At 40.1% G+C, this 13,980-nt stretch overlaps 1 protein-coding gene across 1 annotated transcript in view; it reads left to right on the top strand.

Moving 5' to 3' along the window:
* poe (E3 ubiquitin-protein ligase-like protein poe) overlaps nt 1-13,980 on the top strand; it is a 230,217-nt gene that overhangs the window by 166,750 nt on the left and 49,487 nt on the right. The window contains exons 65-70 of the mRNA XM_071676253.1: nt 603-890; nt 4,655-4,866; nt 5,944-6,193; nt 8,140-8,253; nt 8,942-9,142; nt 12,747-12,966. Coding sequence (XP_071532354.1) covers nt 603-890; nt 4,655-4,866; nt 5,944-6,193; nt 8,140-8,253; nt 8,942-9,142; nt 12,747-12,966 — 1,285 coding nt within the window. The remainder of the gene's footprint in view (nt 1-602; nt 891-4,654; nt 4,867-5,943; nt 6,194-8,139; nt 8,254-8,941; nt 9,143-12,746; nt 12,967-13,980) is intronic.

Genomic DNA, 13,980 nt, shown 5'->3' with positions numbered 1-13,980 from the left:
CATTGCATTAGCACCAGGAACAAATGAAGAAAAGGTCTCATTCACTCACATCCAGTCACAGGCTGTCATGTGTAATACTTCAAAATCACAGCACTATATCCTACTCCAGGCCCAGTAGACCTCTCCATGGTTCCCCTCGGCTGCTTCACATACCCCGATTCAATCTGCCGGCAGCATATCACCCACTGTTTACTACACTGCCATTTACTTTATCCCATGCATGCCTTTCACCCTCCTGCATGCTCAAGTCCCAAGCGTTCAAAATCCTTTTCACTCCAGCTTTCCACCTCCAGTTTGGTCTCCCTCTTCGCTTAGTCTCCTCCACATCTAACACTAATATACTCTTTTTCAGTTTGTCCTCGCTAATTCTCTCCACATGTCCAAGCCATTTCGGCACCCTTTCCAGCTCTTTTAGCTAAAGCCTTTTTATTACCACATTTCTCTCTTACCCAATCGTTACTTAATCAACCTTCTTCACACCACATATTATACTCAAACTTGATAATGATGAAAGTGATCATGATATTAATAATTATAACAAGGATGATAATTTTTCTCAATATACCAGTGGACTTTTATGAAACCAAAATTTTTCTCCTCAGCGAGTTCAAGCATCCCGCCGAGAATTGGTAAACTTCGATCGTTCTCAAAAGGAAGGGGGAAAGAAAACTGTGGTGTCACCATTAGGTCGGAGTGGAACTGTACATAATAGCCCTGAAGAGGGAGCAGTAGCAGCTGGCCGCTGTTATGGATGTGCTGCTTCAGCCACTGAGCACTGCATTACTCTCCTCCGTGCATTGGCTACTAATGCCACTTTGAGAGCATCACTCTGTCAACATGGACTGATCAACGACCTCCTGGAATATAATCTTCGCCGGGGCACTGTTCAGGTTGATATTTCACCCATTTCATTTTTTCTGATTTTTTATGAAATTTAAGAAAAAGGTAATTTATATCTTTGTAGTTAAAATGCTCATGTTTGTTTTGCTTGCTTCTGTATACTTATATGTATTTTTTATTCATTTTTCTTATACAAAATCTCTTTCCCACATCAGCGAGGCAGCGCCAGGAAACTGGCGAAAAATGGCCCACCCACTCTTATACCCATATACATAAGTCTCAGTCCTCTATTCTTAACACTACCTCGCAAGTGCAGGAAATGGCGAATATGCATGAAAAAAAATGACATATACATACACACACATAGGCAGACATTTACATACATGTACATCTTCATGCTTGCTTACCTTCATCCATTCCTTTCGCTACCCCGTTCCACAGGAAACAGCATCGCTACCCCTGCTTCAGTGAGGTAGCGCCAGGAAAACAGACAAAAAGGCCACATTCATTCACACTTGGTCTCCAGTTGTCATGTGCAATGCACTGAAACTACAGCTCCCCATCCTTATTCAGGCCCCACAGACCTTTCCAAGGTTTACCCCAGATGCTTCACATGCCCTGGTTCAGTCCACTGAGAGCACTTCGACCCCAGTATACCACATCATTCCAGTTCACTCTGTTCCTTGCACACCTCTTACCCTCCTGTATGTTCAAGCCACGATCGCTTGAAATCTTTTTCACTCCATCTTATTATCTCCAGTTTGGTCTCCCGCTTCTCCTTGTTCCCTCCACGTCACATATATCCTTTTTGTCAATCTTTCCTCTCTCATTCTCTCCATATGTCCAAACAGGAGGGTGAAAGGCATTCAAGGAATAGAATGAATTGGAACGATGTGGTATACTGGGGTCGACATGCTGTCAGTGGATTAAACCAGGGCATGTGAAGCGTCTGGGGTAAACCATGGAAAGTTTTGTGGGGCCTGGATGTGAAAAGGGAGCTGTGGTTTCGGTGCATTACACGTGACAGCTAGAGACTGAGTGTGAACGAATGTGGCCTTTGTTGTCTTTTCCTAGCATTACCTTGCAAGTGCGTGGGGGGAAGGGGGGTGCCATTTCATGTGTGGTAGGTTGGTGACAGGAATGGATGAAGGCAGCATATATGAATGTGTACATGTGTATATATATGTGTATGTATATGTGTGTATATGTTGAAATGTATAGGTATGTATATGTGCATGTGCAGGTGTTTATGTATATACATGTGTATGTGGGTGGGTTGGGCCATTCTTTCATCTGTTTCCTTGCGCTACCTCGCTAACACCAGAGACAGCGTCAAAGTATAATAGATATAAATAAATAGTTAACAAAGATAGCTTATGGAAGTTCTTACAAATATATGGTGTGGGAGGTAAACTATTAGAAGCAGTGAGAATTTTTTATTTGAGTTATTATGCAGAGAGGAAAGTGAATGGTCACAGGTGTGTGATGTTACCATGGCTGTTTGATTTGTATATGGAAAAGGGAAATGAGGGAGGTAGTGCAAAGTGCCTTGGAGAGAGGGGGGAAGTATGCAGTTTGTAGGGGGTGGTGAGCTTGGGTCTGTTGTTGTTTGCGAACTGCATACTTGTCCTTCTCTCGAAAACCCTTGCTCTTACCTTCCTCATCCCCAGCTACCATAGATGATTTAAACAGCCATGAGAACTTCATGCACCCCTGCCACAGGCACCTGGTGATATATTAGAATAATGATATATGAAAGTTTCAGGGAGATACATTTTAGTAATGTAACAAATTATGTGAAAAATGTTGGAAAGTAAGCAAACTCCTGGACTTGACAAGAGTTTAGAAAGCTAAGTTTTTAGTGAAGCTGAGATAAATGGTTATAAGATAGTAGCATTGGATACTGTGCCCATGAAATTTGGAGTAGATTTACTTACAGTACTGGCGATTATGATGGTGTCTGGAGGTGATTGCATTATTGAGTTATTTGAACTTGTAGCATTTACTTACATTTGATTGGATACATATGTGACCTGTATTTATTTACATGTAATGAGATGCATAGGTCTAAGTTTTTAGGATTCAAATTTGATAAATCTTTAGGAAGGTAAAGATTGGTGAAATGAGATAGATTATGTAGTGAGGCAGATTTGGATTGCAGTTAAGTACATCTTAAACCATTCCAGGTTGAATAAAGTACACATATTGCTTATGATACAGTATTTGTGTGTCTGGAATCTTTGATAACTTCTTATTCACATATGTACTGTCAAAGTCATATCATTGAGATTCTTTGCATTGCTTACAGGGATGTTTTCTGGTTTAGAAATGGCATAACAAAATTGCTAAATAGTTATACACAAACTGTATTTGGATAATAGTATTATTATTCTGTTTAGTTTTATATGTTTTTTTATTAGAATGTTTGGTATCATAATTCTGAACAAAATGTTTAAATCTGCAGGTTTCTGGTCTTAAAAAGTATGACGTTTAAAACTGCAGGTTTCTGGTCTTAAAGAGTATGATGTTTAAAACTGCAGGTTTCTGGTCTTAGAAAGTATGGCGATCTAGTTCCTCTTTAACCTTTTTTTCTACTGTATGCTGTTTACTGTGGTTAAGGGTATGCTTAGATCACTAAATACTTTTAAACTTTCATTTCTATATAAAATGAATGTGTGCACAGGAGCTCTGGAAGGATTAGGAGTGAAGTCAGACTGTAGAGGATGAAATCCATGTGAATAAGACTAAAAATAGTTTATCTTTAAGGACAGTTCATTGGTTATGGAAGAATATGGAGAGAATGGGTATGGGCATTTGTCACTGAAATACTCTTGGTGATTGTAGTCTGTAAGAATGAAGTGAAGGGGACATCATTAATAAGATGTACGAATAAAGTGAAGGAACAAGCTTATGTGGAAATGAGAAGCAGATATGGAATAAATGAAAATGTGGAGGTCGGGAGCATTATCCCCTAAGGCAGAAATGGGTGTGTTTGAGGGAATAGTGGTTCCAACAATGTTGTATGGTTGCGAGGTGTGGGCTATGGATAGAGTTGTGCGCAGGAGGATGGATGTGCTGGAAATGAGATGTTTGAGGACAATGTGTGGTGTGAGGTGGTTTGATCGAGTAAGTAACGTAAGGGTAAGAGAGATGTGTGGAAATAAAAAGAGCGTGGTTGAGAGAGCGGAAGAGGGTGTTTTAAAATGGTTTGGGCACATGGAGAGAATGAGTGAGGAGAGATTGACCAAGAGGATATATGTGTCGGAGGTGGAGGGAACGAGGAGAAGAGGGAGACCAAATTGGAGGTGGAAAGATGGAGTGAAAAAGATTTTGTGTGATCGGGGCCTGAACATGCAGGAGGGTGAAAGGAGGGTAAGGAATAGAGTGAATTGGAGCGATGTGGTATACAGGGGTTGACGTGCTGTCAGTGGATTGAATCAAGGCATGTGAAGCGTCCGGGGTAAACCATGGAAAGCTGTGTAGGTATGTATATTTGTGTGTGTGGACGTGTGTATGTACATGTGTATGGGGGGGGTTGGGCCATTTCTTTCGTCTGTTTCCTTGCGCTACCTCGCAAACGCGGGAGACAGCGACAAAGTATATATAAAAAAAAAAAAAAAAAAAAAAAAAAAAAAAAAAAAAAAAATGGATTTCATCATGGTATTTAGAGAAGATTCTGCCTGTGCTTTAGATTGAAGTTTGTATGAGGAATATTGATAACTATTTTTAAAAGTTTGTTCAATGTGATGTAGAAAAATACCTCCTGGTTTTGTTCTAGGGCAGTACTGAATTGAACATTACTTTTGAATTGTAGGTCCGAAGTGAAGTCCGACAGCTGCTTTGTCTTTTGACTAAAGATGATCTATCAGCCACTCAGGAACTGAATCGCCTTATAATGGACAAGATAAGTGTAGCATTGCGTTCTCACGTGACATCACCTGACCTTGCAGCTGCAGTAAGACATGAGATGGGCCTGCTTGCTTCCTCAGCCCAGAAAGAGGACTCATGCTGGGAATATAGACTCAGGTATGTAAATAGATTTTATTTGAGGAACATAAAGTATTGATTGTTCTTCTCTTCCCACTTTAATGATATTATGACTGTTGCCTCTTCTGTATTCATGAGAAAGCAAGGGGAATGTTATATTGTTTGAAAAATATGAAAATTGCCTCCTGTCATCATATTATCAGTAACTCTATTTCCAGTATCATAAGTGCATCAGCATTTGTCTGGTGTGCTGGGTTTCCTGCATGGAGGGAATATTGTAAAATACTTTGAGAAATGTTAAAGATGTACACATTATCCAGTGCTTCAATAACCTATCTTTATGAGAGGCAATTCCATAGATGATCCTTTGTATTGATATCAGTTGCTCCTCTTTCCTAGTCTGCATCTGAGACACATTGTGCTTGTTTCTCCTTTAAGACCATGTGAACTTCCACAAAAGATTAAAAGATCTAGAGCTTTACAGTCTTGAATATCGTTGAGAAAGATGAATGATAAAGCATAGCTGTCAAATGATAAAAGGAATGAAGAATAATGTTTTAAACCTATAAGCAACGTGGCAATGAGTATAAAGAATCATTTAGGTAAGGGTAATATCTGGAAACATAACGAAAAGGCATAAGACAAAGGTACTTGATTGCCTTGCAAGGAAGCTGGATCAGTTATTTGTGATATCGTGTGACCTAAGAAATTTTTGTGGAGTGATTACAGAACAATTCAGAAGAGTAGACTCATGGTTGAAGACAGTTCCAAATGAACCTAGAATAGATTGCTGTGTCAGAGGAGTAGCTGCTGAAAAAAAATAGCATTAAACAACAAGCAAGACAGGTGATGGTGTGAGGAAAGGCAGTTGAGAGAAATTTTGTTAATGAACAAAAGTCAAGTGATGAGCACTGTTTCCATGGCAAAATTTCCTCATAGGTAATTGTAGTTAGCGATTGTAACACGAATCCCTTTTCTTTTTTTAACTCCATTTAAGTCCATGTGTTATATCATGAACTCGTGCAGAACATTTTCATATAGTCATTGAACATTGACTATCTTGCTTTTCTTGTTTCTCTGATGTTCTTTAATTTTATTAATTATGTATATTTACAGGTGTGTGGTTCAACTTTTCTTGATGGCTGGAGGGTCCAATGCATCTCCAACAGTAATGGAGCACATCACTCTGCCTTGTTTACGTATCCTTCAAGGAGTCATGAGGCCTCCAACACCACCACCACCCCGTAAGAGCAGAGACAAGACACCCACCAGCTCTGTTACAACTGTTACTACTGGTGCAAGTGTTACATCTGCCTCCAGTGCTTCTGCTACAGATTTCATGGCTGCATATCTTGGTGGATCTAAGGTATTACCATCATCAGATAGTTCATATATTAAGATTTTGAGCCCTATGGTGTATTTTTTGTTAATTTTCATTTGAGCAAGAAGTAAGTGATTTAAGTATTGAAAGGGTAAGAGAGATTTGTGGAGATAAAAGAGTGTGTTTGAGAGAGTAGAAGAGGGTGTTGAAATGGTTTGGATATATGGAGAGAATGAGTGAAGAAAGGTTGACAAGGAGGATGTATGTGTCAGAAGGGGAGGGAACAAAGAGAAATGGGAGACCAAATTGGAGATAGAAGGATGGAGTGAAAAATATTGAGTGAACGGGGCCTGAAAGTACACGAGGGTGAAAGGTGAGCATGGAATTAAGTGAATTGGAATGATGTGGTATGCTGGGGTCAAAGTCCTGTCTGTGAAATGTCTGGGATAAACCATGGAAAGGTCTGTGGGAAGCTGAGGTTTTAGTGCATTACACATGACAGCTCATGTATGGATGTGATCGGATGTGGTCTTTCTTCATCTGTTTCCTGGCTCTACCTCACTGATGCAGGGGATGGCGATGCTGTTTTCTGTAGGGTGAGGTGGCACCAGGCAGCAGCATCGCCATACCCTGTGTCAGCAAGATAGTGCCAGGAAAACAGTCAAAAAAGGCCACATTTGCTCACACTCACGCATGTTCACAATTTCTTGTATTAGGGAGGTCCTGCCAGGATTAAACAGAGAAGTGGCCTCATTTGCTGATATTCACTCTCCAGTTGGTATATATAATGAACTTAAACCACTGCCTGCAATTCACAGTAGGCCCCTTAGACCTTTCTAAGGTTTCCCCAACCTTGTCATATGCCCCGATTCATCCCATCGTCAGCACATTGTCCCCTGTAAACTAAATTGTTCCAATTCACTCTATCCCTTGTATGTATCACACCCTCCTGCATGTTCAGGCCCTGAGCCTTCAAAGCATCTATCACTCCAGCCTTCCACCTCCTCTTTGGTTTCCCCCTTTTTCCATATTTCCTCCACTTCTAGCATATATACCTTCTCGGTCATCATTTCCTCTCTCATCCTTTCCACATGTCCAAACAGTGTCAGCACACCCACATCTGCTCTATCTTACATCATACTTGTAGTGCCACACCTCTCTCTTATTCGTTCATCCCTCCTCACGCCACATACTGTTCTCAAAACTTTCATTTCCAACATTTTCACCATTTCATCTACAAAACAAGCGTTCTGTCTAAGGCTCATACCCCATTTCAGTATAGCATATACAGGACTACCATCAAAGAAGTCCAACTTTGCTCTTAAAGACTGACACCTCTTTCCAAATATTCCTCAATTCATGCAAATCCTTTACCCCGACACCCACCTTATGGCTCACTTATCCAGTTTCTATAAGTTGTCTCCATTCAAAACTAATACTCCAAGTAACATCTCTCTTTTTCACTGTTAATCCTAATAACCATGCTTTTTTTTCTCATTTAAACTTTCTTCACACACTTCCAAACTTGGACACCAACTTGTGCAGTTTCTCTCTCCAGCATTGCATTGTTAGCTAACAACAAATGACTTATTTCACCCACAACAGACTGCTTACTTTTCCAAAACCCATGCATTCACCTCCCTCACCACCCCATCCATAAGCAGATTAAACAACCATGGTGACATCATACACCCCAAAGGAGACCCACTTTTGCTGGGAATCACTCACTTTGCTCTCTGCCCTCTTACTCACATGGCATGGAAAGTGAGATGATGCAACTCTTGCAAAGACTAACCTGCTGATTTGTCATTGATTTTATGCTGACAAGGTATGGCAGTACTGTTTAAGGATGTATTTTGAATTTTCTTTTGTAAGTATCATTGAGAATGCTCCCATAGGCAAACAGCAGATTATTCTAGCTTTGGTCATCCCAACCCATTTATTGCTATCACAACTCTCACATTCCATTTATTTTTTCTTTTTACATTAAGGTTGGTGTGGATGTCAGTAAGTGGCTGACAGGTGACCCTGGGCACTCGTATGAGACTTGGAAAAAGCGAACAGCTAGAAGAGCTCAGGAAACTAATATTTCAAAGATGAAGAAGGTAGGTAATAAGTTGATTTACCAATAAAGTCTTGTCTACTTCTTGGGGGAGATTTGCTTTCAAAATGCGTAACAATGTGGCTCATAGTTGTGTATTAGAATAAACCTTATTGATCTTGTCAGCTTCCTCTTTAATGTATTTACATGATTGTATGCAAATATCCCATATCTGTATATGTAGCAGAATACAAAGAGTAGCATATACTCATACAAAATAGCAGACCTTCTTTTGTAGATATGCACTTCATTACCATTTAAACTTTTGATTCATCTGCTTAATATAGGGAACAGGGCAGTGCAGTAAATGAATGCTGTACCTTGCTCAAAAGAAAAATTGTGTTCTAATTACATTTCACTGGTGTAATTTCCACTCAACCTCAGAAACGCCCTCCCAAACATTGTGTATTTTTTTTCGTATATCGAGCTCTTGTTGGTGAAGAGTAGTAAATGCTTGCAATTAACCAAATTTTTTTCTGAGTGGTCACTCGATTATAGATGACTTGAAAACTTGTCCTCCTAATACCTTTCCTCAGACTTTGTGCTACCTCTCATTAGGTACTTTCTTATTTGATGTAACAACATTCATCAGTGCTTTACACCTTTGAATCACAAAGTTTTGTATGCCGTGGGCTATATGCATCCTTTTAAATTTCATCTCTGATTATATTTTTGGATTATGCAATTTTCAGGATGAGGTTCATGAACGGTATTTGCTTGAGAAATTTGGCTACCGATGGCTTGCTCATACTGTACAACATCAGTATGATCTTAAAATGCAGGATTCTTCATGGTTGCGTCATGTTCTTTTCAACCCATCATCACGAATGGCCAGACAAGTTACTGCCCAGATGATGGAGTCACTCTGTACTTCAGTCCAGCGGAAGAAAGAGGTACATATTCTATTGTTTCTTAGAAAAGAAAGTATTAAGGTGGGTTAGATTTGTTAACACGGCAATTGTTTGATATATATCTGCGTTTGTTTCTTCAACGACAATTACTTGATAGGTAGTAGTTGGTAGACAGCCAACAACCAGGGAGGTATATTACCAATACTACCTGCCAGGGTATTGGAAAGGTTAGTGACATCTGCTTAATGAGCCAGCACTTCATTGATTGTCAGGTTGCACTCCTCTGACTCAGGTAACTGTCTTTTCTCTCTGCCTCACTAACACATGAAGTACTGGCATTTTGTCCACAAACATACAATCTCTTCTTGTCATATGTAACATTTGATAACACTTGACTCGCACAGCTCATTCTTCATAACTCTAGTTTTCCTGTGGTGAGCACTATGCACTCGCCCAGCCTTTTGGCAATATGGTGGGAGCAGTAGGTAAAGTAGTAGGTAGGAACATTTAGGCAGGAGCCTTAAGTAGAAATATTGTAGAAGTAGTTTATAAGAGCATTAGATAGAAATAGTCAGTACGACAATTAGGTAGAAGCCTCAGGAAACATGGTGCTAGAGTTGCCCTCTGCCAATGGCCTGTGAAGGATAAGGCATTGAAGACTAAGAAGCAGCACTGGAGTTCACTAGTTATGGAAACTCTGTTGCCGTGTTCACCCCTTTGAGGGAGTTCCAATTGGAACAGACATCAGAGATATAGATAGACAGATAGAATTACTTTGAGGACAAGGTAGAAAGAACACTTCCCACATACTCCTTGCATTTTGTAGAAGATGACTAAGAGGGCTGGAAGTGGGGACTGGAAACCTGCTTCTTGTATTTCAGTTTCTAAAAGATGAACATGAGGAAGGATCCAAGTGAGTAGTGCTCATCCTCAGTAAAGGCTCAAGCTAGGATGTCTGAATATGTTTGGTTTTAACTGAGATGAAAAGAAGAAAAAGGTAGGCAGTGTGTACGAGGAAAGGTACCTGGATATTCTAGCCCATTGAAACAAAGCTCAAGGGTAAGGGGTAAGAATGGTCTGGGAATGTCTTGTTTGTTAGTTTTAGGGGAAGAGCTAAGGAAGTGCTAGCACTTCTGCTGAAGGAGCGGTTGTGGGAATGTGAGAAGGTGTTAGGAAGTGACTTTTGGACTGATGTTAGTGAAAGTGGATTATTGGTCCTTATGGACGTGCCCAGAAGAAAGATGAAGAAGAGAGAGAGGCAAGTGTTTGGAGAGGAGTGAATGAGCATGTCAGCAGTTTTGATGATAGAGACCAGTTAGGTAGTAGTTGGTAGGAAGCCAACGACCAGGGAGTTATATTACTTGTATTACCCTCCTGGGTATCAGGAAGGTCAGTGACAGCTGCAGAGTGATCCAGCACTTCAGTAATTGTCAAGTTGCTCTGACCCAGATAGCTGTATTTTCTTTGTGCCTCACCCACGCATGGACTACTGGCTTGCTGTCCACAAACATATAGTCTCTCCATGTCACACATAACACTTGACAACACTTAACTTGCACAGCTCATTCTTTATAACTGTAGATTTTGCTGTAGTGAGCGCAATTTGCTAGCCTTGTCTTTTAGCAAAATGGTGGGATCAATAGATAGAAGTAGTAGGTAAGAACATTTAGGTAGAAACATTAGGTAGAAGTAGTAAGTAGGAATATTAGGCTTAAGCTTTAGATGGTAGTAGTTGCAGGAACATTAGATAGTAGACTCTGCCAACACTGCACTAGACTTGCCCTCTGCCATTGACCTGTCAAGGGTGAGGCACCAATGGCTAAGATGTGGCACCCCTTTGAGGGAGAAATAGATAAATAGATCAAGTATTAGTGATGGGTGATTTAAATGTGAATTTTTATTGTATATTTTATATATGCTGCTTGTATAAATCATGAGCAAAATTTTCTCATTTTCCTCCTTTTTGTGCACTATGCTTTCACTTCACCTTATGGCAAAATAGTAGAAACAATAGGTAGTAGGTAGGAACATTTAGGCTGGAGCATTTGGTAGAAGTAGTAGATTGGAACATTAGGTGTAAACATTAGGTGATGACAGTCAGTAGGAACATTAAGTAGGAGCCTTTGTAAACACTTCGCAGAGTTGCCCTCTGTCAGAAGCCTGTTAAGGGTGAGCCACTAAAAGCTAAGAAGTGGCACTCAGGTTTATTAGTTATGGTGACTCCATTGCTGTGACCACTCCCTTGAAGGAGTTCTGGAACAGGCATCAGAGATATAGATAGATTTGGATGCAAAAGTGATTAAACGACTGAGGGTATAATTTGGAGGCTTGGGGTATTCAGTAGTGAGTGGAAATGGTGAACAGCCTTTGGAGTTATATACTGAAAAAGATTAGTGACTGGGAATATCTGGTTTTAAAAGAGGGACTTGCATAATTACACATGGAATAGAAAAAATGGTAAGCGCACTTTATTAGACTACATACGAAATATGTAAATGAGTGACTCTTAGATGTCAATGTACTGAGAGGGCAACCAGTGAGACGTCTGATCATTATCTGTAGGAGGCAAAGGTGGAGAGTTGTAGAGTCTCTCAGAAAGAGTAAATTATGTCAGTGAGAAGAGGATGGTGAAACTAAGTTTGGAAAAGAGGATTGTGTAAAGAGAACGAAAGATTGCGTTTTGAATTGCAGAAGCTAAGAATTAATGAAGTGTGGGCAGTGGATGAGGAATGGGAGGGTGTTAAGGGAAACAGTGCTAGCATGTGTGATTTAAGTATAAGTGAGACATGCCAGAGGTGGGTAGGTGAGAAAGGGTAGTGAGTGTTGGTTTGATGAAATAAAGTTGTTAGGGAGATAGAGAAGAGAGGTGATTAAGATAGTATCTTCTCTTGCCTCCAAGTAAATTTACAGGCAAAGAAAGAGGCAGGTAACACAGCAAACTTTGGTTAACTTGTGGGATGGCTAAAGCAAACTTTTCTTCCCCTCCTGTTCAAACATGCTGAGTGAGATGTATGGTGGGTGATGTAGGGAAGCCTAGATTTAGGGGGCTTAATAGAGAAGCCTGGATTGAGGGCAGTGAAAAAAAGAAAGATGCAGTAACCCATTCTTCACTAGCATGTCAAAACCTCATCACCAGCATTCTTAGTATCATTTAGTTTTATTATTTACCTATGATATAGGAAGATTTTTTAATTAGTTACTACAAAGTATATCAAGTTAGAGTGTAGAATATTGGTGGTAAGGTAAGTTGGATATAGTGTATACATATGAACACATAATGCCCTCCAACAGCTAGGATTCGAACCCAGGACTTTTCATGTGGTAGTTGGGAATGCTAACACAAAAGGTCCTGGGTTCGAATCCTACCTATTGGAGGTTATTGTGTGTTCTACAAAAGTGTGCGTTCATATTCACTATATTTGTGTATACATAAGAATTAAATTGGGGGAATTTTTGCCAGAAATGTAACTTTCCTTATAACATGGGTTTCAGTGTCTTCATAAGAATATCATGCCATAATGACGGGTCTCCAGCAACATAACCCATTGTTATACAGGAGCCCCCAATATATATTCAGTAAGGAGGTATTAACTCTTACTGAAATTCTTGTATGACGTTCATATACTGTACAATATTTCTTTTTCAGATTTTAGATATGTTGACAACTTTCTTACCTGAGATTGGGAGAGCAGGGGAGAGTGCTGGTGAATTTGTTTCTCTGTATCAGAGTCTTATTTTGGGTGCCCACTGGAAGTACTACTTGGCATTAAAGGGAGTTCTTCCTACTGTTGCCAGTCTCATTACTTCAGAAATCCATTTACTCACCACTCTAGAGGAAACCACGCTCACAACAGATCTTAGCCAAGGTCAGTATACATATGACTGCATGTATGTATTTGTAGTTTACTTTATTGTATTATATGTGGGAGGTCTGATGATAGAGCTATTACTCTGTGTAGCAGGAAAAATTTGTGTACGTAGAGGGATGAAGAGAGGAGCACTAAGGAAAAAAATTACTCATTTAAGTTAGAAGTTGGTAGTAATGTAGATATTCAGTTAGGAAGGAAGTACAAACATGCTTAAGAGGGAGCTGGTTCTGGAAAATGATAGAACAAAGATTTGATGAAGTTGTGGTGAATCTGTGTGTTTACATGTAGAATGTGATAAGAGTTTGATTTGATAAGAAAGTTTTGATGAAACAACTTGAATGCCTTTTTGTTTTGTTCAAAATTATGACTCCTTTGGGATCTCCTACATTCCATTTGTCTCCTCATTTCCTTAGATTACTCTCTCAGGCCATTCTTTCTTCACAGGCTTTTTCACTCCTGCCATAGTGTTTGTTTTGTATTTTATCCTGCTCCTTTCACTTTGCTATATTCTTTATTTCTCTCTCTCTCTCTCTCTCTCTCTCTCTCTCTCTCTCTCTCTCTCTCTCTCTCTCTCTCTCTCTCTCTCTCTCTCTCTCTCTCTCTCTCTCTCTCTCTCTCTCTCTCTCTCTCTCTCTCTCTCTCTCTCTCTCTCTCTCTCTCTCTCTCTCTCTCTCTCTCTCTCTCTCTCTCTCTCTCTCTCTCTCTCTCTCTCTCTCTCTCTCTCTCTCTCTCTCTCTCTCTCTCTCTCTCTCTCTCTCTCTCTCTCTCTCTCCTCTCTCTCTCTCTCTCTCTCTCTCTCTCTCTCTCTCTCTCTCTCTCTCTCTCTCTCTCTCTCTCTCTCTCTCTCTCTCTCTCTCTCTCTCTCTCTCTCTCTCTCTCTCTCTCTCTCTCTCTCTCTCTCTCTCTCTCTCTCTCTCTCTCTCTCTCTCTCTCTCTCTCTTTTTTTTTTGTTAGCAAGGGGTATTGCCAAGAACAAACAGAAGGCCTCAATCTCTTGCATCCATTCTCTAG

This window comes from Panulirus ornatus, chromosome 22 (genome assembly GCF_036320965.1).
Source record: "Panulirus ornatus isolate Po-2019 chromosome 22, ASM3632096v1, whole genome shotgun sequence".
Classification (NCBI taxonomy): Eukaryota; Metazoa; Arthropoda; class Malacostraca; order Decapoda; family Palinuridae; genus Panulirus; species Panulirus ornatus.
Note: the sequence above shows the minus strand (reverse complement) of the source record. Positions and strands in the feature narration are given on the sequence as shown.